This window comes from Rhinoderma darwinii, chromosome 7 (assembly GCF_050947455.1).
Source record: "Rhinoderma darwinii isolate aRhiDar2 chromosome 7, aRhiDar2.hap1, whole genome shotgun sequence".
Lineage (NCBI taxonomy): Eukaryota > Metazoa > Chordata > Amphibia > Anura > Rhinodermatidae > Rhinoderma > Rhinoderma darwinii.
In genome coordinates, this window is record NC_134693.1 from 56609395 (window position 1) to 56636677 (window position 27283).

Here is a 27283-nt window from a genome sequence, read left to right on the forward strand (position 1 = left end):
CTGCTGCAGCCAATCACAGGCTGCAGCTGTCGCTTGGGCTGCAGTGTCATCCCAGGAGGCCGGGGCAAAAAGACCAAAGGGCCACGTCGCTCTAACAATGGAGAACAGGGTGAGGCTCTATGCACACGAACGTAAAAGCTCCAGTAATTACAGTCATTCGAAAAAACTAAATGGTCAATTGAACAAAATTTCGATAAATATTACAGGACTTGGGATAGATGGATAGACGCCCAGAACACAGATACTCTGTCTAATATGATGGAATAGATCAAATTATAAACTTTTAAACCTAAATTAAATTGGTTCCAGAAACGAAATGTGTATAACCTGAAGTACATGTAACTTTATATGGAACTTATACACTACTGTTCAAAAGTTTGTGGTCACTTAGAAATTTCCTTATTTTTGCAAGAAAAGCACAGTTTTTTTCAATGAAGATAACATTAAATTAATCAGAAATACACTCTATACATTGTTAATGTGCTAAATGACTATTCTAGCTGCAAACGTCTGGTTTTTAATGCAATATCTACATAGGTGTATAGAGGCCCATTTCCAGCAACCATCACTCCAGTGTTCTAATGGTACATTGTGTTTGCTAACTGTGTTAGAAGGTTAATGGATGATTAGAAAACACTTGAAAACCCTTGTGCAATTATGTTAGCACCGCTGTAAACAGTTTTGCTGTTTAGAGGAGCTATAAAACTGACCTTCCTTTGAGCTAGTTGAGAATCTGGAGCATTACATTTGTGGGTTTGATTAATCTCTCAAAATGGCTAGAAAAAAAGAGCTTTCATGTGAAACTCGACAGTCTATTCTTGTTCTTAGAAATTAAGGCTATTCCATGCCAGAAATTGCCAAGAAACCGAAGATTTCCTACTACGGTGTGTACTACTCCCTTCAGAGGACAGCACAAACAGGCTCTAACCAGAATAGAAAGAGAAGTGGGAGGCCCCGCTGCACAACTGAGAAACAAGACAAGTACATTAGAGTGTCTAGTTTGAGAAATAGACGCCTCACAGGTCCTCAACTGGCAGATTCATTAAATAGTACCCGCAAAATGCCAGTGTCAACGTCTACAGTGAAGAGGCGACTCCGGGATGCTGGCCTTCAGGGCAGAGTGGCAAAGAAAAAGCCATATCTGAGACTGGCTAATAAAGGGAAAAGATTAATATGGGCAAAAGCACACAGACATTGGACAGAGGAAGATTGGAAAAAAGTGTTATGGACAGACGAATCGAAGTTTGAGGTGTTTGGATCACACAGAAGAACATTTGTGAGACGCAGAACAAAGGAAAAGATGCTGGAAGAGTGCCTGACGCCATCTGTCAAGCATGGTGGAGGTAATGTGATGGTCTGGGGTTGGTTTGGTGCCACTCCATTTTGCAACGCCATGTCATACCCTGTGGACAGCGCTTGATTGGAGCCAATTTCATTCTACAACAGGACAATGAAGCATACCTCCAAATTATGCAAGAACTATTTAGGGAAGAAGCAGGCAGCTGGTATTCTAACTGTAATGGAGTGGCCAGCACAGTCACCAGATCTCAACCCTATAGAACTGTTGTGGGAGCAGCTTGACCGTATGGTACGCAAGAAGTGCCCATCAAGCCAATCCAACTTGTGGGAGGGGCTTCTGGAAGCATGGGGTGAAATTTCTCCCGATTACCTTAGCAAATTAACAGCTAGAATGCCAAAGGTCTGCAATGCTGTAATAGCTGCAAATGGAGCATTCTTTGACGAAAGCAAAGTTATAAGGAGAAAATTATTATTTGAAATAAAAATCATTATTTCTAACCTTGTCAATGTCTTGACTATATTTTCTAGTCATTTTGCAACTCATTTGATAAATATAAGTGTGAGTTTTCATGGAAAACACAAAATTGTCTGGGTGACCCCAAACTTTTGAACGGTAGTGTATATGTTGCTTTCTAATTTCAATATACTACAGCAGAGACAATTGTTAATTGTTATTTTGTTTCTTTGTATTTTGTACTCCTGATCCTCGTCCCTTCCTTTCTATACCCTCTACCCCTTTCCCCCCTCCTTATTATGTCTCCAAAAAAAGAATTTCCCCATAAAAAAACGCCTGTAATTATGGGCCCATAGACTTCTATTGGCCACGGGTACCTTCCCATTTGCTTACGGGAAGGTGCCCGGGCCGTTGAAAAATATAGAACATGTCCTATTTTAGGCCGTAATTATGGAACGGGCAGGCCCAAGTCTATGGGGCTCCTGTAATTACGGGTGGCTATGTGTGTGCACCTGTAATTACGGGAGGGGATAGTCACTGTCCAGGGTGCTGAAAGAGTTAAACGAATGGTGCGGGATAGAGAGGGGGCTGCTCTGATCGCAGTAACTCTTTCAGCACCCTGGACAGTATGTACCATGAGTGGCGCTCACAATATACCCGTAACAAAAAAAAAGTTAATACTTACCCAGAACTCTCTGCTTCTTCCTCCAGTCCGGCCTCCTGGGATAACGTTTCGGCCCATGTGACCGCTGCAGCCAATCACAGGCTGCAGCGGTCACATGGACTGCCACATTATCCAGGGAGGTCGGACTGGATGTCAAAAGAGAGACGTGTCACCAAGACAACAGCCGGGGTACGTATGAACTTCATTTACTTTCAATGGCTGCGTTCCGCTGCGAAACTCTGCCCGAAAGGGCTGCCCCTTCTCTCTATCCAGCACTGATAGAGAGAAGGGGCTGCCGATTAGTGCAGTGCAATATAGCAGAGAAAACGGGTCCGTAAATACGGGTGGAATACGGGTGACAACGTACCCGTATTTCCGGGCACGGGTCCGTAAATACGGGTGGAATACGGGTGACAAAGGACCCGTATTTACGCCAGTATTTACAGACGGGAAAAAAGACGTTCGTGTGCATGGGGCCTAAGTATTATTTTTTTTTCCCCAGCAGCCTTTTTGCAGCCGAGAGTCCGTCTGAAAATCTGTACCACAATTTGGTATGATTTTTCGAGCGGAATTCCCCGCAGTTTTCAGGGCTGATACGCTGTGTACTTTTACGCAGCATATTCGTCCTGTGTAAACATACCCTTAGTGTATGCATGATTTTGAAAATATTTTTGAATCTTTTCAGTTGTAATCATACCAGTAACATGTTTGAAGTCTATAAAACCGCAGTGATATTTTCTAGCTTCTCTGTGCAAATTGTCAGTAGTGTAAGAGGGATAACATGGAAATCCAAGAGTTTGACATCATCACTGTTGTCCTTGTGAAAGTGACTTGGGGCCACAGGACCAAAGACCCCCCTATACATATGTTTAGGCATTAGATAAAATGGAATGGGTACCATGGAATAAAGTGATCCATAGAATATCAGTAATGTCAGGAGCTGCAAATTTTTATTAATTTTAGTTACCGTAGTCATTTGGACCAAATAAAGATGTAGCAACACTTTTCTAATCAAAGCTATAATGCATCCTAAACAGCACATAGGCTCCTCTTATATACAACTACTTAGAATAATAAGTATGACAATAGTATACAGAATTAAATGGTTAAATGAAATATAGTGAGATATTTTAGATGGTTTTACTGCTTCTAATGTGTTTTCATTTAACTAACAGCACCATGCATGCCCACCAACATCGAAACCAACATAGACTGCTCTTCACCGGACCTCATAAATGTTACCTGGTCTCCTAGCCGAGGGGCAGAATCCTATGTAGTGGTTGCCAATGGGAATAATGGACACACTCTGACATGTAACACAACCACAAATATGTGTGCTATCGAAGGAGTTCGCTGTGGATATACTTATACAGTGTCAGTTACAGCCTGGAACACATATTGCAGCAGTGACAATGCCACCGGAGCAACTATTGAAACAGGTGAACACTTAGCATGCCAACAAAGCTGACGCAATTTACAGGCTAAACAAAAATGTAATCTTTAATTATCGCTTATTTAAGGACAGCATTAGAATCCGTATATTACATACTAACGCAATTCGCTAAGGTCATACTAGTCGTCATGGCATCTCAACTATTCTAACTCTTGCGAAATTGAAAAACTGACATTGGGCCAGTGAATTGATGGTTTAATATATGAAAATCATAGAGAAAAGATATAGCTCCATAGTCACATCTCAATAGAATAGAATAAAACAGAATTCAAGCTGCCTTGTATGACCCATAAATCCATAGACTAGTAAGTTATAGTCAATTATCGTAAGTTAGAACCAATTGTATCAAACCTGACTTTGTTCATGGTGTTGACCTTTAGTAGAATTAGTAAGTGCCATAGAGAACTCAGTTTCATTCCCATCAGTGTTTTGTCGGCAAAGCAAGGTTTGATTTACACCACATCTGTGGTGCACTGTTGGCGTATACGCCAAACTGCGCGCAAATCCAGACAGAATATCTGCAACAAATCCACTACGTGTGCAGAGGTTCTAAAACTGGTCATACATCTTAACATTTTCTGCAGTGGAATTAGCAAAGACAAATCTGCAGAAGCACCCTTAGACAGAAGCATTAAAATTTAGATAACTCTAATGCGACCATTAAAGAGGCTCTGTCACCAGATTGTGCAACCCCTATCTGCTATTGCAGCAGATAGGCGCTGCAATGTAGATTACAGTAACGTTTTTATTTTTAAAAAACGAGCATTTTTGGCCAAGTTATGACCATTTTCGTATTTATGCAAATGAGGCTTGCAAAAGTACAACTGGGCGTGTTGAAAAGTAAAAGTACAACTGGGCGTGTATTATGTGCGTACATCGGGGCGTGTTTACTACTTTTACTAGCTGGGCGTTGTGTATAGAAGTGTCATCCACTTCTCTACACAACGCCCAGCTTCTGGCAGTGCAGATCTGTGACGTCACTCACAGGTCCTGCATCGTGTCGGCACCAGAGGCTACAGATGATTCTGCAGCAGCATCGGCGTTTGCAGGTAAGTCTATGTAGCTACTTACCTGCAAACGCTGATGCTGCTGCAGAATCAACTGTAGCCTCTGGTGCCGACACGATGCAGGACCTGTGAGTGACGTCACAGATCTGCACTGCCAGAAGCTGGGCGTTCTGAAGAGAAGTGGATGATACTTCTCGTCAGAACGCCCAGCTAGTAAAAGTAGTAAACACGCCCCGATGTACGCACATAATACACGCCCAGTTGTACTTTTACTTTTCAACACGCCCAGTTGTACTTTTGCAAGCCTCATTTGCATAACTACAAAAATGGTCATAACTTGGCCAAAAATGCTCGTTTTTTAAAAATAAAAACGTTACTGTAATCTACATTGCAGCGCCTATCTGCTGCAATAGCAGATAGGGGTTGCACAATCTGGTGACAGAGCCTCTTTAAGGTAACCCCAGGCTTTATCCCATCAACTATTCCCTCTTTTATGAGAAATAAATGTAAATGTACACTATAAAACACTTTCAAATATTTGAAACAATTTTGTAACAATTTTAGTTGGCAAAGAATTATCCTTGCACTGGATTTAAGATATATCACACAATGTAAGGAGATGCCGCCACATTAAGAGAAAGCACTTTTAGGGCAGGGACACACACTGTGTAAATACTGCGGATTTTCCGCAACGGATTTCATTGTGGTAAATCTGCAGCGTAATACGATAGCAGCAGTGTGGATGAGATCTGAACAAATCTCATCCTCACACAGTGAAAAAAATCTGCAGAGAAACCGTTCATAAATTGAGCTGCGTTGAGGTCTGCAAATCGTTAATTTATGCTGCGGAATCTCTGCTCTTCTGTTGCAAGTTTTTCCCATTGAATTTAATGGGAGGTAAAATCTGCAACAAATAGGCAAACATTGCGATTTTTTTTGTGGCGGAAAAGCTGCAATTCTGCAGCTAAAATCGCAATTCAGAAAAAAAAATAATCTATTTTTGCTTGAAAAATAAAAAAAAGGTCCATATTTACCCCCGGCCTTTGTCATAGTGACAGGATCCTCTGTTCTGAGTCCAGCCCTGCCTCTTGGGATGCCGTTTCACCCCATGTGACTGTTGTAGCCAATCAAAGCTGCAGCGTTCAGATGGACTACATTGTCATCCCAGGGTGCCGGGCTGCACGGAGATCAAAGGGCCGCATCGCTCTGACAACGAAGAACAGAGTAAGTATTTACTTTTATTTTTCAGCAGTCATTCTGCCCGAAAATTCGCACTACAATTTGGTGCGTTTTTTTGGGGCAGAATTCCCTGCGGTTTTTAGGACGGATTTGCTGTGTACTTGGCCTGAGCTGGACCGAGACAGTGGAGCACGGTTCTCACTCATTGCACCACATTTACATCACAGCGTATCATGGAAAAGAAAAACACTTTTAATGGTTGTCCTGTGTATCATTTTTGGATGCAACATACGCACATAACACATTTTCTAAACTGACTGAAAGTTACAATAAACTGTGTTAAGCTGTTCATTTTTACAACACTATTTTCTGGCCCCCAGTTCCTACTGTCTGTCGTACAAAAATAGCATATATCAGATGTAACTAATTCTTCTGGTTTGTATTCAGTTCCATGCACCCCTGATGTGGTGGAAGTGAACATGGATTGTTTAAGATATGAAGCCCTGGTGTCCTGGCAAGAAAACAACATTAACCCAACCTACCATGCAGCAGTTGCTATTGATCCCTCTGGAAATGAGTATTCATGCGCAGCCTTTTCTACCTCTTGTCAAATTTCTGGTCTGGAATGTGGATTGGAGTACAGCTTTTATGCGTATTCTTCTAACCGGAAATGCAAATCAATAAGAAGTGCTGTACAAAAAGCCGTGACAGGTCAGTATTTTGCTTTTCGCAGCATGGCCAAGAGCATGTCTGTATTTATTGAAGATAGGCTTGCGCCTAGGGCAGCAGAAAGTAGGGCACAACTCTTTACTTGGCGGCCCTCTGTAGAAGGCTCTGTCTTATCCAGGGTACAGATCTCTCCAGTGTAGCCCCCTGCTCTTGTATTACCCAATATCTTCTCTTTCCATTTTATGACATATAGAGATAAAATAGCATTGGTTTCTAGGGATTTTTTGCAGGAGAAGAGAAATAGAGACAGTTTTTTAAGTAGAATGGGGGAGGAATCCTCCAGCTCACCGATACTATGTCCGAGCCCGGACAGCGCACGCATCCTCGTGGCGGCACATGATGAAGATCAAAGCAGAAAAAGAGAAACTTGATCCAGCGCTGTGTTTAAAAGGAAGTAATATTCCAAATATATTAAAAAGTCCATATACATAGGGGTGGATGCATCAGATAGCAGGCCTACGCGTTTCAGACATATCGCATGTCCTTACTCACGCCATGAGTAAGGACAAGCGATTTGTCTGAAACGCGTAGGCCTGCTATCTGATGCATCCACCCATATGTATATGGACTTTTTAATATATTTGGAATAAAGTTGGAATATTACTTCCTTTTAAACCCAGCGCTGGATCAAGTTTCTCTTTTTCAGTTTTTTAAGTACTAATGTAAGTTCAACTAGTATCACACTGAGGTCACTATAAGGCCTGGTTCACATCTCGTTTTGGGCACACATTTGTGGTATACGACAACGTATACGTTTTTAAAAACTTTTTAAAACTTATATAATAATTTAAAATAACGTATACATTTGTAACATACGCTTATATTTCTTGTAGTATATGTCGTATACGTTTTTATATGTTTGTGTCATCCCCATTGACTTTAATACATATAAAACTGTATACGTGTGGTATGTTTTGGAAGAGTACCGAAGTAGACTACGCTTTTCGGACTTGGAAAAAAAAAAGGATGGAATGTAAGCACACTTAACGTATGTACAAACTACACAATTTAAGCCATCCGTCATGATCAAAGAAATCAATGTGCACGCTGTGGTACACGTTTTGACACTGTTTTTTAATGTCAAAACGTGCATGTCAGACGTACAGATAAAACATAAAAATGACAATGATCTTCCCTACAGTTACATATAAGAAGATACCATGGTTATTCTGGAATTTCTCACTTACTTTTGCAGCTGGCTATGCCTCCCCATGAGATAACCCACTATGCCCTATACATATACTTAGTTTGCCAGTGGCATGTTCTTGCTATGAATGCATCTATTGTAATGACTGTTTTTTTATACAGCTCCATGTCAACCCAGAGATATTATTACAAATGTGCAATGTGAAAACAATAATGCCTTAATATCATGGACGGAGAGCAAGGGAGCCATCTCCTACCTGACCACACTGTCTGGAAATGGGACGATCTTGAATTGCAATACTACTAATACAAACTGCTCATACCTGAGTTTGCAATGTGGACAAACCTACAATGTTTCAGTAATGGCTGTCAATGGCAAGTGTGACAGTGTACTCTCCATTGTGAGCACATTTGAAACAGGTAATTATAAGTAAATCATTTGTTTAGAAGGGTTTGTCTGGTTTGGAAAACCTATTGTTAAATTATCGAGGTTCCTCATTCATAACCTCTTCTATTAGCCAGAGAATAGGGCGGCTACAAAGAGGATCTCTTGCTTTGGAGTATCTGGCATGTCCATACATTACAAGGACAGTCCATTTATTGCAATGGGCACCATGTAATGCTTAATTTACCCTGTGGTGGCGCTGCAGAGGAACTGAACACTAGCTGCCAGGTTTCCCCACAGATTACAGCTAAGTGCTGGGGGCCCTAGTAGCAGACACCCTGGGCTCAGCTTAACTTTGGGAGGCCCTTCTAACAAAAAGGAATTGATTGTCTAAAGCAGACAACCCCTTCTGAAGATCACTGTTGTGAATATCGGAGACCCAAAGGTCACATGTGGCCTTCCAAAAAGTTTTTGGATAACCCCACCTGTCATGGAAATACTTAGGCTGGTTTTACTCATAAACATTTTAACCACAACCTCTGGTATCATGATAATTCATTATCTATATGATCTTCTGAACTAACCATTTCAAAGCAATGATATTCTCCTTGGATTGGAATAGTTTTATGGGAAAATTCCTATATGGCAAATAGCAGGATAATATTTGTGACCATTTATCATGCAGGAATTTCTAGTCTATTGAATGTAGTAATAACAGAGGTTGGATTGGAAAATATCTAAGCAGCAGTGTCAGACTGGCCCAATGGAGGACTAGAGGAGTCTCCGGTGAGCCCAGGCACCGATACAATAATTGCAGTGCTGACATCTTCAGTGCTATGCAGAGCAGAACTTGTTTTTCCCAATGATGCATCTCTGTGTTCAGCCTATCAGCACTAGGCTTACAGTACTTAATGTACAATGTAGAAAGTAACCTTAGTGCCGATAGGCTGCTCCTCTGCCCTGTCACAGTCCAAGACTGAACAGTATCAGGAGAGGAGGTACTTGCTTCCTGTGAAGAAGTGCTCCCACCCACCAGCTACAGTTTGGGTCTACCGTAGAGCCTCCTGGCTGATATATAACACATTCGCCGGCTCTGTGTATTAAGCTGCATCCCCCCACCGATGCGGACTTCTGTTCCTGGTCCACATGCCGCTTCTCTGCTCGCTCCACCACTTTATAAACTCCCTACTTCATGCAGTATGGCTCTGCTACTGCCTGGCAATATTATAAAAATTAGTCTCACAGGACAGTGGGTCAAAGGCTAGGTGGTTCCTGAATACGGCATACCACCTCCAAAGTGTAAAGAGATAGAAACTCCAAAATATCATAGACAAAAGAGGAGAACAAAAGGTGTCATAAACTATCAGTAATATGAAAATAGAAAAACTCAATCTTTATTAGTATACAAAAGTACACAACACAGGATTACACAATTAAAAATTGTAGAGGATCCAACATGATATTGGACTGTATAGGAGCCACTACAGACCAGTATGATTAATAGGATATTACAAGACTAGTGCGAACAGAACGTATGGTCCAAAAATTATACCATGTTAGTGCAATGCACCTATCTGGGGAATACTCAGTTTACTAATACAAAAAGAATACCCAATATCAACAATGAGGGTACACTGCGTGGATATGAAATACATAAAAAACACAATAACTGAATAAGTAACATGTACATGCAAGAAGGAGATAAGCAGTATTTTGTGTAATGTATAATGAAGATCAGGGTTGCATGTAACTAAGACAGCCCTGATTAGTTAGCCAGTTAGAAAATTCCCCAAAAGAAATTATATGTAGCACAGTCCCGACAGGGAGTCATAGGTCAAGTACCTTACCCATAAGTAAAATGTGGTCCGGATGGCTCAAGGAAGCGCCCCCGACTCGCGTTTCGCGTGTACCTTTATCAAGGGGTGAGGAAACAAATGGAGAGCAACTGCTATGGAAGCATTACAATTGAAATCAATGGCAATGTAAACGGAAGCCATGGTTTCCGTTTGGCTTTCTGTTCATCGGTTCCTCCGAAGGAAAGGTCGAACGGAACCGATAAACGGAAACCCGATGCTGATGTGAAAAAGCCCTAAAAGAGATTTTTTTGCAGCTGCTGAAGTATTTTATTTATTAAAAATGGTCGCAAATCAAAACACGAAGTATATTTAAAAATTGTATAACTTTTCATTTATACAGTGATTTAGCTTTATGTACATGAAATAAAACCCTTTAATTGAATTAGATTACTTACAGAGATGTGTTATTACAATCATCATTGCAGCCATTATACTAGTAAAATATTTTACAATAAATTTAAATATCGATCTCTCCTAAACTTCTGTGCAGATTACATTTTGTTAACTTTGTCACAATGGTATTGATAAGGTCTACTGCGGACATGTCTTTTGGTTTGCTGATCTCCCCTAATTATATCATTGTATTTTCTTTTTTCCCAGCGCCATGTCAGCCACAAGGTTGGAACATTGACCTTGACTGCAGTAGCCAAATCGCATCCATGTTCTGGGGGGAGAGTGATGGAGCTCGGCTGTATAGTATATCAATTGAAAGCTTCAATGGAGCAGTATCTTCATATACTACAATTAGTACCTTCTTAAGATCAAATGCACTAGCTTGTGGTCAGACATACGGGTTTTCTGTAACGGCAATTGGTGCAACATGCAATGGTTCAAAGAGTCTTACCGTTTATAAAAATTCAGGTGCACAAATCTCTTCTATAGTTTTTGAAAAAAAAATCAAAGCTTGAAAGTTGACATGCATTTAAAGATGTTAAATATTTTTTGATCAAAAAAGAACTAAAATACCCGCTCATCTAAGGGGGAGTTCACACAGAGATTTTTGACGTGGAAACCGCGCCACAAAATGCGCCAATAACGTTTGAAAACGCCTCCCATTGATTTCAATGGGAGGCATTTCTTTCCTGCGAGCGGAAAAACCGGCTTGCGGGAAAATGAAGGGACATGCCCTATCTTCAGGTTTTTACGCCTTTGAACTCCCATTGACATCAATGGGAGGCAGAGAAAGCGTATTTCGCTGCGTTTTATGACCGCGGCGCTCAATGGTCGTGGGCGAAAAACGCCACGAAAAACGCCGCAAAAAATGCCGCGAAAATTGGCGTGCAGGCAGAGGAAAATCTGCCTCAAAATTGTACTCCTTTGAAGCTCTGCTTCTCGCAGGGCTTCAAAGCAGACTTTCAGAATGACGATATACTGCAATACATTAGTATTGCAGTATATCACGCAAGCGATCCAACGATCAAGTCTCCTAGGGGGACTAATAAAAAAAGGAAAAAACTGTTAAATAAAGGTTTTTTTATGTTCCAAAAAAAAAAGTATTACAAGTTAAAGAAAAAACCCTTTTCACATTTTAGGTTAACATAACTGGTATCGCCGCGTTAGTAAAAGTCCGAACTATCACAATATAGTGTTGTTTAACTCGCTCGGTGAATGCCGTAAAAAAAAATATATATAGAAAACACGTAAATTGCTGGTTTTTGGACACCTTAGCGCTCCAAAAAAATGAAATAAAAAGTGATCAAAAAGTCGCATATACCTCAAAATGGTACCAGTGAAAACTACAGCTCGTCCCGCAAAATTTAAGCCCTCACATCGCTAAATTGATGGAAAAATAAAAAAGTTATGGCTCTCAGAACATGGCGACAAACAAACATTTTTTTAATTTAGCAAATAGTTTTATTTTTTTAAAAGTGGTAAAACATAAAACAAAACATATAAATTTAGTTTTGCCGTAACCATGTCAACCTGTATAATAAGGTGAATATGTCGTTTTTACCGCCTGATGGATGCCGTAAAATGATTATTTTATTCTTTAGTTTTTGCACTTGCCACTCCAGCACACAAAACAGGCTGACAATTCCTGTTTTCTGTGTAGACTGTGACAGGGACAACAGAGTCATCATCTTCTTACCATTAGAGGACAGGGGATTAATGACAGGTGACAAGCTCTATTGTACTGCTGGATGTCTAAATAAGGGAAGATAGGAATACTATACACACAGAAGAAGCTCTGTACGCCCCTCCACAGTTACTCCCTTGAAGGAGCAGTTTTTCATCTGTTCCTAAAGGCAGTAGTCTATTAACCCATTTTATTACTATGCACTCCCATTCACTGTAACTACTACCAGAAGGCACACACACCCCCTGCTCTACTTTCTATACAGACAATGCAGTAAAGATATGAGTGCTTCCAATATGCCCCCCCCCCCTCCTCCCGGGAGGATTTAAAAAAATAAATCATTACATTTAAAACATATGATAAACATAAAATTTTTCTATTCTACAGGCTTACATCTAATTAATATATCTAAAATTAAATACATAATGGATATTGAAATTACATTAGTAATCCCAATGCATTATTCTATATGTGCGAATGTGCGTTGACTTTGCAGCGCTGCTATTTAACAGGGAATAGATGAAAAATTGTACTATTCCAATATGATAACTGATTTAAAGATAATTGAGTCATATTCAACTATTTTATAGACCTTTATTGTTTTCCCAGCTCCATGTGCTCCACTCAATGTCACATACACACAAAGTTGCCCAACTTCAATAGCCTCTATTACATGGTCAGCAAGTGAAGGAGCAATTGAGTATCATGTAACAGCCACTGAGACTGGAGGATTGGAGATATATTGTAATAGCACCGATGCCAACTGCCGGCTAATGGGCTTAAACTGTGGATTGTCATATAATGTAAAAGTGGAAGCCGTAGGACAGATGTGCAATAGTAATACCAGCTCTTCAATGGTACTGAACACAGGTAAGCTATACTATCATGTAATAAGCTGTAGCATAAACTGTTTCTTGATACTATATAATCACTTAAAGTTAGAATCCAGAGAATATTAGCAACACCCTATTACAGTGTTATGTTTGAAATTGTATCCATAAGCCATGAAAGAGATCAAATAATGATCTTGTGACAACAGGCTACCATAAAATACAGCTTACCACTGGGTAATACATGGCAACCACTGGGTATTTGAAGCTCCACAGCCCTGCAGAATACTATCACATTACTCCTACAATTTCCTTTTATATTTTTATTTGGCTCCAATGTGGATTCAAGGTCCACTTTATAGTTGAATCACTTTTATTAAAAGGGTATTCCGGTTGTAAAGAGTTTTTACCAGTTTTCACCTATCCACTGGATAGGTAATAACTGTTAAATCGTGGGGATCCGACCTCTGGGACACCGACTGATCACCAGAATGGGGGTTCCGTGTTCCTCCCAGCTGCATGCCTGTTTGCTGGGAGTTGAATGGAGCGGCGACTGAGCATGTGCCCTGCCGCTCCATTCAATGTCTATAGCAGTGACGAAAAAAAATGCAGAGCAGAGGAATCGGCAACGACGGCAAAATCTGTCAGTGCCCATAACATTTGTATATAGCAGCAGGGCGCATACTCAGCCGCCACTTCATCTCCTCCCGGTAAGCGGCTCGCTGCTGGGGGGAATGAAAGACATGAGACTCCTATTCTGGCAATCGGTGGTGTTCCTAGTGGATAGGTGAAAACTGTTAAAACCTCTTTACAACCTGAATACCCGTTTAAGTGAAAAAAACCATGACAAAACCAATTAACAGAATGACATTGTAAGGGTGTGTTCACACGATTACGGAAACACGTCCGAAAATATGGAGCTGTTTTCAAGGGAAAACAGCACCCGATTTTCAGAAATTTTTAAGCAACTCGTGTTTTTCGCCGTTTTTTTCGGACGATTTTGGAGCTATTTTTCTATAGAGTCAATGAAAAACGGTTCCAAAAATGGCTCAAGAAGTGACATGCACTTCTTTTTACAGGGCGTCTTTTTTTTACATCAATGGGAAATGTTTGGAGGCGTTCTGCTTCCGATTTTTGGGCCGTTTTTTGGCCATTTAGGGCCTGAAAAACAGCTGAAAATAAGCCATGTGAACATACCGTAACAGGGAATGATTTAAAAATGTATCAAAATAATGAGAAAAAAAATTCAAGTAGAATTCCAATTACAAAAGAAGAAAAGTAACCTCTGGTTTTGGGGAAGAAAAGCAAATTAAAAAACAAACAGGCGGGGAAGGAGGCTGATAGAAGTCGAGGCGGTATGTCAGAAAGAATCAAAGTAATTTAACACAGGCTAGATAGCCAGGTGGGTAAATGATCAGAAACAAATGATTGAACAAAATCCATGGGCTCCATAATCGAAGAAACCGGTTGACTCTGTCTTTGTCCTGAGCCATAAGTTCCTCTATTCTATACAGTTCCGAGAAGGATTTAGAATGAGGTGGTATTACTATGTCAGCAGAAAAATTTCAAGAGACCTGCTGGAAGAAAGGGATCCTGCTGGTATAGACAGGGGACCAAAACAGTTTGGTAGAGTATACTTGGTAATCCATGTTATTTCTGGCCGACCAGAAAGGAGCACTTCTTTTACAACCCCACCAAACATGTGAATGAGTGCCCTTTGCCTTTCTGCATCTCCAACATATGTCAGAACATTGTGTGACATGAATGACAGTTTGGGTTCTGTTTTATCTGGTTGAAAAAAAGATAAAGTTGCCATCCATATAATAGGGTTCTTAACCTTAAAATGATCTGGCAAATCAATCTTTACTCAAAAGAGACCATACATTAAAAAATAAAATAAAAGATAACAAGAGTTTCGTCCATCGTCCGTGGTTACCATCACCCGACTGTTATTATCACCCATTATCCGTTTGTTTTCATCATCCACCTGACATCTTCATCTTGTTTAACCCCTGTCTTAAATCGGTGACTCCCTGTTTTTTGTATTTTTGTTGCCTATCAGTATTGTGATACGCGCTCCATAAATCTCTTCCCTTTGACTGTCCGGTTGGTTCACATTTCGGCTCTACTGTAGTCCCGCCGTCTTGTGGCCAGCCTGCGTGGTTACAGCTGGTTTGGAGTGTATGTTACTCACCTAATTAAGTTATGCTAAAAGTGCTACAATAAAAAATACATTGAATGAATTAGAAAAAAGCTGTACATAGCCTTTAAAACGACATTGCTTGGAAGACATTCACATTTAAGGAGTTGTTCAGGGTTAAAAAGAAAGCATCTGTTACTGTACAAGTGTTTTCTAAACTTACCATTGTTTGTTCCGTCCTAAACTTACGTCTGTGCTCTGAAGTTTAATATTCTGACAAGCAGAGATTTTCCCATCATATATTCCAAATATTGCATGTTTGTTGCAGCGCCTTGTCTCCCAAAGAATGCGGTAGCGCATGTAAACTGTGAAAACAACTCGGCCATGTTATCATGGAATGGAAGCAACGGTGCATTGGACTATCTTGCAATGGTGAATCGTGATGGGGACTTGGTGTACTCCTGTGACACTACAAATACAAGCTGCATTGTCCCAGATCTAACCTGTGGAGCATCTTACTCCTTCTCTGTGTTGGCTAAGGATATGGAGTGCAACAGTTCATATACTATACCCATTGGTTTTGGTGCAGGTAAGTTATAAGTGTGTGCATTTATTGTATGTACTTGCACCTAAAAAGTTAAACCTGTTTTCGGCTTAAAGTAGATATTAGATGTACCCGAGCAGACGATTGTCTTTAGCATCGGGACATGAAACTTAGTTAAACATTTGTCAGTGGGATTGGCAGAACAAGCTAGGTTGGCAACTGGAGGAAACACAGTACCAAATAGTAATTCAGGTCCCGCACGTGGACAGGACAGAAATGTAGTCAGGCAAGACAGGGTCACAAACAAGTCAAAAGTTCAAGTCCCAAGGTAGGGTCACAGATCCACTAAAGAAGGCGACACTATAACTAGCACCCTAATGATCATTTAAATGGTTATTTAGACGTTGTTTGGCCGGGCTGCGTGCCACACGAGATGCAGCATTCTGGCCTCACACGTCCTTTATGCACATGGCAGAGTGGCGTTCACAGCCAGGTATATAGAACTGAGAAATGGAAAGGTAAGCTTATTATATTAAAGAAGCACTCAGACTTTTTTTTTTCGCCCCCTCATTTGAATTTGCGATGAGGTGCAAGATGGTCAGGTGTATTGGCTTACCTGGTGCTGTATTTCGCCAGTAGCCGTTCCAGACCGCCGTGGGGTCACATAATCTTCATTGACTCCTACAGCGTCTGACTTCTGGTCCATATAGCAGTCTCTTTATGCAAGCCTATGAGAGCCTCAATGTAAGTGTCAGTTCTTTAACACTATAGTTATTCATATTTAACCTATATGAAAAATTTAAATTTTGGTTAAAGACAAGGTACAACTACATATTACAATGATCAGATCTAGAATTAGTCTGTATATGGGAAGATATCTCATCTACCTTTAGTGGAAAAGGATTCATATATATGACAATGTCTTAAGAAGAATGATTCTTTATTGATATTTTGTTTTTAAACACGTATTCTATGAAATTTTATTTTACAATAATTTACAAAGCATACCCCCACCCCCTTTAATTGAAAACCTTCAATTTTTTTTTCTAATAATTCTTTTTCCTCAGTCCCTTGTCCTCCGAGTGAAGTGGAGATGTCAATTTACCGTAGTAGTGTAAAACCTCAGGAGTTGGAGGTAACCTGGAATGGAAGTCATTGTGGTTCTGATTACATGGCCACAGTCCAAGGACAAATTGGAAAGGATCCAGAATCTGCATTTGTTTTGGATTCTTACTGGACATCATACATGGACTTTTACATCCCTGTGGCCTGTAGTTCAATTTATAATGTTACAGTTACTGCTCGGAACCCAGCAGGATCCAGTTATCCAAGCACTCCCATAGTAGGCTACACAGGTGTGTATGGCAAGATGCACATGTATTGACATGTTATATATTATGTGTATAGATATGTTATAGTTTATGAACAATTCTGTTGTTCGGTCTGTAGAGATCATATGCACTTTATGATGTTTATCCCAATGGCAACAAAAAACAGCTACGTGTATCAAGTCCTACTGGCCTTGTTTCCGAAGAAGAATTGCTGTCTGCAATAAGAATTTAATAGGTTTCTATACATTTCCTACATCCGTTGCTTGTAGTGATTTTGTGTTGATTTTATTCTGTAGCTCCTTGCAGTCCCCAAGTGAAACCACTTGAAGTAAAGGAAGGAAAAATAATGATTTCATGGGAAGAGACACCATATGCAAACGAGTACCGAGTGGTGATGATGAATAACAGTAACATTATTTGCACAACACCAGGACTTTCCTGCCAAGTCCCATTGACGTCTAGCTCCTTTCAAGTCATTGCTGTTAATCCATCAGGGGAAAGTACTCCAGCGTACCTTTCAGGTAACATGTCCACAACCTTATTCATTCTACTAGTCATAAAGTCTTTACTCCATGGTAGTTTATAGCCATGTCATCCACAAAAGAATTCAAAAATGAAAACACAAGAAACATTAGAGCATACATCATGATATTCAATGATAATACTGCATCATATCTGTGAACACATGCCCACAAAAGTGTAGTGTAGTGAAATAGAAATATAATCAAACACCTAAATGTTCTAGCTCCTGAAAAGCATTCGGTCAGGTGTCATTTTTGTCCATAGGCAGTGATATAATAACTTGTGTCTGTTCCTTCATCTTGTGTTTTTCAAAACCTGTATTAAATATTGGTGCACACCCTGTTGTAGAGATCTACTCTGTATAGGCGCATCCAGTGGGAACTAGGATAGGTGTCACGTAGGGTTCGTGGACCCACTGGGCCGTACCGCCTTGGCGGTATGGCAGCTGGCCAACAGTCTATAGTTCGTATAGGGTACCTGTGACAGCTCGGACAGTAGCAAGGCAGGCTTGGCTGGGACTAGGCAGCAGGTAGCCGTCAGGCGTGGTGTAGCAGGACAGCTGTGGTATACAGCACAGCACGGCACTTGACCAGGATCAGGATACAGGAGCAGGGAACCCTGGGAACTGGGAAACACTAGGAGACCATTTGCACAGACAAACTTAGGGTACGACAACAACGCTCAGGCGTGGGAGGAAGGGTCTGAGCTCTTCTTATAGTCCAGGGTGCTATGGGCTAATTAAACATGAAAGTCCGCGCACCCTACGGGACCTGGCCGAGGTGAGCGGAAGTGAGGAGACTGGGGCCAGAGCTCGCAGATCCATGGCTGCGGGCGTCAGGAGGTGAGTGAGCCTGACGGCCCGCGGCCATCGGCATGAATAAAGGCTTCTTGGATTTCAACATGTATGATCTTTTCTTGTTCCAGAAGACAAGCCCCTGTCAGGCTTTTCTCTAACTCCTCATTGAAATAATGAGCCCAGCATTCATATTTATGGGGATTTTGGGAGAGATAGATATCAACCAAACAAGCCGATATTTATCTTATGTGTATAACGTAAAAGTAATGTTTCCATTCTGCACATGTGCTGAAATAAAAGGAAATCCTTTTAGTATTTTAAGAACTGGGGAGCATCATTCACCATACCTAAAATGAAAACAGAATATAACACCTATATGTCAAACTTTCTGAAATCTAGCAGAGAGTAATGGTCTCCAACAAAACCCCTCTTAAGTCGAAATCTTCTAAAATTTGCTAAGTATTTGATTAATTTAGTTCTGGGGGCTCTAAAAACAATACCAAATCGTCAGCAAACAGCCCCAAGGAAACCTCTTCTTTTCCGATGGTGATCCCTGAAAAGCGCTGTATATCCAATAGGTACCTAGCCAAAGGTCCAATGGCAATATTAAACAAAAGTGCAGAAAGAGGACATCCCTGTCTTGTGCCTTTACTCAAAGTTATCGGGTCTGATAGGACAGGATTGGTGGGAGGTTCGGGACAGCGGGAAGGACATAATATGAAAATGCATGCTTGTTATGTTTAAAAATGTGTAAACCCCCCCCCCCCCCAAAAAAAAAAAAAACCTCTTATCTTCTACCGGGGTAGGGAATAAAATTGATGCATGGAGCCTATCATGTCCCATCACTTTTACACATATCCATTGTGTTTCCTTGAACATCTAGTGGATTTGTACAATCGTAAAATATCATCAGCATGATCTACACTATTTATTTTACCAAAAGTTTTATTGACATTCTATCTTTGACAATCACTCAAAAAAGTCTCCAAACACATAATAAATGGCTTTTCTAATCCTAGACATTTATGACATATCCACGGGATGTGCCATAAATGTCTGATACATGCAGGTAACACTTCTGGGACCCGAATCTATCTCCAGAACGGATCCAGGCAGAGAATGAAAGAAGAGATGAGTGGGATAACGGAAACAGCCGAACTCACTGTGCTATGCTGTTTCCGTAACCCCCATAGAAATTAATGGATGTTACAGAAACAGCCTAGCTCACTGTGCTCCACTGTTTCCGTTACTGACATTTTACCGAAACAGCGTAGCACAGTGATCTCGGCCGTTTCCATAATCCTGGCCATAACTTTATTTGATCTCGGACTAGATGCGGTGGCCAGCGGCCACCTACCAGACGGGGCAGGGTTGGGGGTCCCTAGTTCTGGAGATGGGAGTGGGTCCAAGAGGTGGGACCCACATATATCAGACATTTATGGCATATCATGTGGATATACCATAAATGTCTAAGATCGGAATACCCCTTTAATAAATGTTTCCTATATGGTGTCATACTGGTCACATGAAAAAATTGTTTTCCATAAATAATTTTATGAGTCATATTACTATAAATGTAACATTATGTAATTGCCGATAAAATACTAACAGTTGATTTTTTTTGTAACAGGTTATACGCAAGTGACCAATTCATAATTCAAAAGCCTTGGAAATTGGCTACCACTGGTATCTTTTCTTTACCTCTGCTATGAAAGCAATCATCGAAAAATATTGCGAAATCAGGATTACTTTTGGATTATAATTTTTTAAATGTTCAATCTGATAATGTAAAAAAAACTGTCAATAAATCTTTTCATTCTAGTCATGTGGTAGACTCTATAAGTCAAAACTTTAAAATAAGAACCTATCACATTAATGATGTGAGAGGCAGCACAAATACAGTAGATATACTTTGTGAAGAGCATTATGTTCTCAACTGAGATACGTCCTCTACTGTTGATGTTTAAACCGTCCGTGCAGGTATAAAATACATCTATTTTCTTTAAGGTGGTTGTCTATTTTATTTTATTTTTTACTTATTTGTAGAATAGGAATTCTTAGTTTTCTAATATACATGTATTACAAATTCTGCTCACATACTTTTCATATAGTGCATGAGGCCCCTGTCACAGTAGAATAGTATAGCCTGCAGATTATGGGCCCATTTGTTTCTATGGCTGACGGACACCTTCCTGTATATTTACGGGAAGGTGTCCGTGCCCTAGAAACTTGGCGAAATAAATAGGACATGTCCTATTTTTTTATTTTACGGATACTTTATAATGGAAGCACAGTCCATAAATGTGGCGTGCTTTACACCACTCCATCCGACACTTGGCATTGTGCTTGGTGACGTCAGGCTTGCATGCAGCTTCTAGGCCATGGAAACCTATGCTATGAAGCTCCCGGCACACAGTTTTTGTGTGGATGTTAATGACAGAGGAGATTTAACCCCTAGGCGCACCACGACACAACTTTATGTCCAGGTAGCCAGTGTCTTAGCGCACCAGGACGTACAGTTACTGCGTGGTTCCCGGTGCACACTGTCGGCGACAGTGTGCACCGTGAACTGGGAGGTCAGCTGTCCACAACAGCTAACACTCCCCAGTCACCGGCAATGGACCTGTAAAATCGGTCCAATGGCGGCGATCGATGTAATCGGTGGATCTGTACAGATCCACCGATTACATCGTTTCTGCAAATAAAGTGTTAAAAACCGTTCCGGGACGTGAAATTAGTCTGGAAACAGTTACTATGGACCCCCCTGCCCCATGTGACCAGCAATGAACCAATAACAGTTGTCCATTGCCAGCGATTGCTGTGATTGGTGGGTGTGTTCAGACCCACCAATCACAGTGCGTTTTTCACCCAGGGCGGGTGAAAAATACCGGACACAGGCTCTGATCTCTTTGTTGGTGAAGAGAAGTTGGACAGATCAGAGCCTGTGTCGTGTTGTGTGTCCCACACAAAGTTAAAATAAGAATTAAACCCTAATTTCCCCCTCCCCTGTTCCTAGTGTGTGACCCCACACACCTCCCAGTGTATAAGGGAGATTTTCTTCTTTTTTTTTTCCATCCATAAATCACTAAAAATAATTTCGTTGTTAGGTAGTTGTCTAGGTGGTCTACATCCAGTGCCGCACCTGCCATGAGGCCAGGTGAGCCGACGGCCTCAGGTGGCACCACCTACCCAAACGGGGGGGGGCGGCGGCATTTTCAGCCCGGGACGGACTGGACCGGGGGAGGGGCCATGCAAACGCGCCGAACGTCTGTAACACTCCTCCTCCTCCTCTCTGACGCTGTACACAGCACATGCAGCCAGAGAGGAGCAAGTCTGCAGGAGGAGCGACGAGCAGCATGAGGTAAGTTCCTGCCTTGATAGGACCGGGACCCGTGACGTGAGTGTACTGCAAGGGGGGGTCTGGGCATTTTACCGACAGCAGAGGGCTCTATGGGGCTGGAATAATCCACCCCATAGAGCCCTCACATCACTGTAATGGAAGGATTAGTGTGGGTGGGGGAGCGTCTGACTGTCTGACTTACTGCAGAGAGCTCTATAGGGGGAGGATTCTGCCCCCCCCCTTTAGAGCAGTCAGTCAGATGCTAAGACCCCCCCTAACCTTTCAGTATAGTAACTAGTCAGGGCTCTATGGTGGGGTGATAATTCCCCCCTATAGAGCCCTCTGCTGTCAGTAAAACGCCCAGACCCCCCCCCCCTGCAGTATACTCCTGGCTTTGTAGCTTTCCTGCGTTTAATTAGCGTGGGAAAGCTACAAGCAGGGCTGTGACTGGTGAGTCTCACAGTCACTCTCAGTGCACGCTGCATGCGGCAGCTGCGGCAGCCAAGTCTGACCGTGAGTCTCTGACCAGTCACCACCCACACGCAGCAGAGACAGGATAGACTGATAGTACCTGTCGTTGAATAAACCCTCAACTACTACAGTTTCACAGGCATTGACTGTGACGACTTCTATAGTGTAGTGGTTAGCTTGTCTGCCTTACACACGGAGGGTTGATGGTTCAAATCCCAGCTGGGGGTTGTTTTTTTTAAATTAATATCTTGTATTGGGCTTTGTTCACACTAGCATTAATATACGTTTACCTCTCTTCCGTCAGAGGAAGAGAGGATCGATACGTTAAACGGAAAGCAACGGCTCCATTAGAATTACCATTGCTTTCAATGGTAATTCTTTTGTATCAGTTGCTTTCCGTTTATCTCTGTTCGCTAGGTTTCCGTTCTTTTGAACGGAAATAAAAGTTCTGCAGACTGCACTTTTGTTTCCTTTAAAAAAAATGGAAACTTGCCGGAATGGTGACTAACGGAAACCATTAGCAATGTTTCCGTCACCATTGATTTCAATGGTGACTGAAACGGAAGCTGTGGTTTCAGTTTGACTTTCCGCCAACGCTGATGTGAACAGGCCCTAATCCTTCCCCATAAACCTGCCCCCGCTAATTAAAATAAATATATTATATAATGTATATAGCGCTGTAGCCTGTATCCGTCAGGTCAGCGGGACTGACTGATTCAGTGTCAGCGAGTCCTGCAGGATCGAGCTGTTACCGATCACATCTAAGTTCATAACTTAGATGTGATCGGTAATAGGCGACCTAATGGATTCAGGTTTCAGCGCTATATACAGCTGCTCTGTATACAGGATACAAAGCAGCTGTATCTCAAAAAGTACAAATCATTTTCAATAAAAAGTAATTAAAACTTGCACCAATCGCATTAATAGATATCTTTATATATCATAGTGACATGTCCGAAGTTTTCATCGGTGGGGGACCGAGCACTCAGGCCCCCACCAATCGCTAAAACGAAGCAGCAGAAGTGCTCGGGTGAGCGCTGTGCCGCTTCATTTATGATCGACTTTCAGCCGAGTGAGCGGTGTACGTACTCCTAGACTTTCTATTGAGCCCGTACACTGCTCCAAGGAAAGCCAAACAGAATTGAAGCGGCACACCGCTCACCCGAGCACTTCTGCTGCTTCGTTTTAGTGACTAGTAGGGGGTCTCAGTGCTCAGACCCCACTGATCAAAACTTCTGACATGTCAAACGTTTTTAAAAAAGTTGTTAAACTTTAAAGAGAATCTTTCACCTGCCCACAGATTTGCATTTGAGTGCAGCATGTAATGGTCAGGGCTGCACAAACTCTGGGGCACTTTAAATTTTTTTTTCCTACCTTCTTTCCTTACTTAGATATCGGTGCTATAATACTTGGCGCCCGATATTTAAATAACCCCATGAACTGCCAATGGGGCGGTAATTGGCAAGGCGGCGTGTAACATCGCTGTGACACTGCCCAATCCGCTACGGACAATGTCAACAGCATGAGCTGGAGAGAGGAGATCATGTACGCACGCACGCTCTCACTCTTCAGCTCTCGGCAGGCAAGTACAAGACTGTGATCTCAGGTGAGAGATCAGTCTTGTCGTCCTTGTCTGCCGAGAGCTAAAGAGTGAGAGCGTGCGTGCGCGCACAGCTCCGATGCCATGGAACAGAAGAAGAAGAATTCACACTCTTCTTCTCCTCTTGTGTTCCTTAGTGGTGGCGGAGCTGCGTGCACGCGCTCTCTCTCTAGCTCTTGCTATAACGCTGACCGTAGCTGATTGGACAGTGTCACAGCGATGTTACACGCCCCCTTGCCAATTACCTCCCCATTGACAGTTCATGGGGTTATTTAAATATCGGGCGCCAAATATTACAGCACTGATATCTAAATAACGAAGGAGGCTAAGAAAAAATTTTAAAGTGCCCCAGAGTTTGTGCAGCCCTCCCCATTACATGCCGAACTCAGCTGCACATGGATGGGGAGGTGAAAGGTTCTCTTTAAAAGAGAGGTGTTCTAATTTTTTTTTTTATTATTTGATATGTTTTAATTTAAGGGCCTAATTTTTCTAATTATTTTATATGTTTCCGAAGGTAGCTATTTATTCATATGTTTGTACGTCTGTGGGGGCAGCCAACTTTATTTTTATTTTTCATACTGCTAATTTTTGTTTTGCAGGTTCCGCTGGACCATTTGGACTACGTCGTAGATTCGTTGGACTACTTCGCTGATTTAAGCTTTATTTCTTTTTTCTTTTTTAATAAAATGGTTAAAGTGGATTGTGTGGAAGAGTTGTCATTTCAATAAAATAAATTTCTTTATGTCTCTGTTTTTTAATACTTCATTACCGCCTTAGTAATGGCTGCTGTCTGATTGAGAGCATCCATTACTAAGAAGGGGCTTAGTGTTAGCCAGTAGTAAGGCTATCACTAACCCCTATTATTACCCCGGTACCCACTGCCACCAGGAGTACTGGGAAGAGCTAGGTACGATCCAGCACCCGACCGTCTGAAGAGAAGGGTGGGTACTGGGTTGGCCGCAGGCTGGTACTATCAGGCTCTGAATGGCAAAAAACCATGGCCCTTCCCACCCTGGTAATGCTAGGCTGCTGCTGCTTTATTGTATCTGGCTGGTTATGAAAAATGGAGGGGATCTCACGTAATTTTTTTTCTATTTATTTTTTTAAAAAGACGTGGGGTTCCCGCTATTTTTCACAACCAGCCAGATCCAATAAAGCAGCTGCAGCCTAGCATCCCCAGGGTGGGAAGGGCCACGTTTTTTATCCCTTCCCAGCCTGGTAAAACCAGCCTGTGACCGCCCTGCTGCCTTACCGTCGCTTCAGATGGTCGGGTACTGGATCGTACTCCCCTCGCGGCAGTGAGAACCGGGGTAATAATAGGGGTTAGTGATAGCCTTTTTACTGGCTAACACTAAGCCCCTTCTTAGTAATGGACGCTCTCAATCAGACAGCAGCCATTACTAAGGCCATAATAAAGTATTAAAAAAAAAACACAAGAAAAACTTTTATTGAAATCTAAACTCCCCCATGCAACCCTCTTTCACCATTTTATTTTAAAAAAAAAAGTAGATCGGAGTAGTCCAATGAATCTACGACGTAGTGCAAACGCCCCAGCGGAACCTACCAAAAAAAAGCAGTATAAAAATTAAAAAAACTTACATTTGCCACAATAGTCACTCGATATAACTATACTGTAATCACTTATATGGTCTGCAGATATCTTGTGTATAACTGGCATCTACCTCTATAAGTTCACTATATGGTGGTAATATTGGTCTATATATAGTGTGATTTATTCACTAACAGTATGGTGGGTTTTTTCTGACACAATGTTGTAGTAATATGTGATCATGGTTTGGTCGTTTTATTCAGTAACCGTATGGAGGTATTATTCAGTAACAGTATGGAAGTATTATTCAGTAACAGTATGGAGGTATTATTCAGTAACAGTATGGTGGTATTATTCAGTAACAGTATGGGGATATTATTCAGTAACAGTATCGAGGTATTATTCAGTAACAGTATGGAAGTATTATTCAGTAACAGTATGGAGGTATTATTCAGTAACAGTATGGTGGTATTATTCAGTAACAGTATGGGGATATTATTCAGTAACAGTATGGAGGTATTATTCAGTAACAGTATGGGGGTATTATTCAGTAAAAGTATGGGGGTATTATTCAGTAACAGTATGGAGGTTTTATTCTGTAACAGTATGGGGGTATTATTCAGTAACAGTATGGAGGTATTATTCAGTAACAGTATGGGGGTATTATTCAGTAACAGTATGGGGGTATTATTCAGTAACAGTATGGGGGTATTATTCAGTAACAGTATAAATGTATTATTCAGTAACAGTATGGGGGTATTATTCAGTAACTGTATGGGGGTATTATTCAGTAACTGTATGGGGGTATTATTCAGTAACAGTATGGGGGTATTATTCAGTAACAGTATGGGGGTATTATTCAGTAACAGTATAAATGTATTATTCAGTAACAGTATGGGGGTATTATTCAGTAACTGTATGGGGGTATTATTCAGTAACAGTATGGGGGTATTATTCAGTAACAGTATGGGGGTATTATTCAGTAACTGTATGGGGGTATTATTCAGTAATAGTATGGGGGTATTATTCAGTAACAGTATGGGGGTATTATTCAGTAACAGTATGGGGGTATTATTCAGTAACAGTATGGAGGTATTATTCAGTAACAGTATGGGAGTATTATTCAGTAACAATATGGGGGTATTATTCAGTAACTGTATGGGGGTATTATTCAGTAACTGTATGGGGGTATTATTCAGTGACAGTATAAATGTATTATTCAGTAACAGTATGGAGGTATTATTCAGTAACAGTATGGGGGTATTATTCAGTAACAGTATGGAGGTATTATTCAGTAACAGTATGGGGGTATTATTCAGTAACAGTATGGGGGTATTATTCAGTAACAGTATGGTGGTATTATTCAGTTACAGTATGGAGGTATTATTCAGTAACAGTATGGGGGTATTATTCAGTAACAGTATAAATGTATTATTCAGTAACAGTATGGAGGTATTATTCAGTAACAGTATGGGGGTATTATTCAGTAACAGTATGGAGGTATTATTCAGTAACAGTATGGGGGTATTATTCAGTAACAGTATGGGGGTATTATTCAGTAACAGTATAAATGTATTATTCAGTAACAGTATGGGGGTATTATTCAGTAACTGTATGGGGGTATTATTCAGTAACAGTATGGGGGTATTATTCAGTAACAGTATGGGGGTATTATTCAGTAACTGTATGGGGGTATTATTCAGTAACTGTATGGGGGTATTATTCAGTAACAGTATGGGGGTATTATTCAGTAACAGTATGGGGGTATTATTCAGTAACAGTATGGGGGTATTATTCAGTAACAGTATGGGGGTATTATTCAGTAACAGTATGGAGGTATTATTCAGTAACAGTATGGGAGTATTATTCAGTAACAATATGGGGGTATTATTCAGTAACAGTATGGATGTA

The 27283-nt window shown here is 41.1% G+C and overlaps 1 protein-coding gene across 1 annotated transcript in view; it reads left to right on the top strand.

Moving 5' to 3' along the window:
* LOC142657896 (uncharacterized) overlaps positions 1-20205 on the top strand; it is a 92914-nt gene extending 72709 nt beyond the window's left edge. Inside the window, exons 29-37 of the mRNA XM_075833415.1 lie at positions 3593-3856; positions 6504-6767; positions 8094-8351; positions 10773-11033; positions 12859-13119; positions 15548-15808; positions 16831-17118; positions 17391-17615; positions 20043-20205. Coding sequence (XP_075689530.1) covers positions 3593-3856; positions 6504-6767; positions 8094-8351; positions 10773-11033; positions 12859-13119; positions 15548-15808; positions 16831-17118; positions 17391-17615; positions 20043-20068 — 2108 coding nt within the window. The 3' untranslated portion in view covers positions 20069-20205. The remainder of the gene's footprint in view (positions 1-3592; positions 3857-6503; positions 6768-8093; positions 8352-10772; positions 11034-12858; positions 13120-15547; positions 15809-16830; positions 17119-17390; positions 17616-20042) is intronic.
* Positions 20206-27283: the final 7078 nt, after the last annotated feature.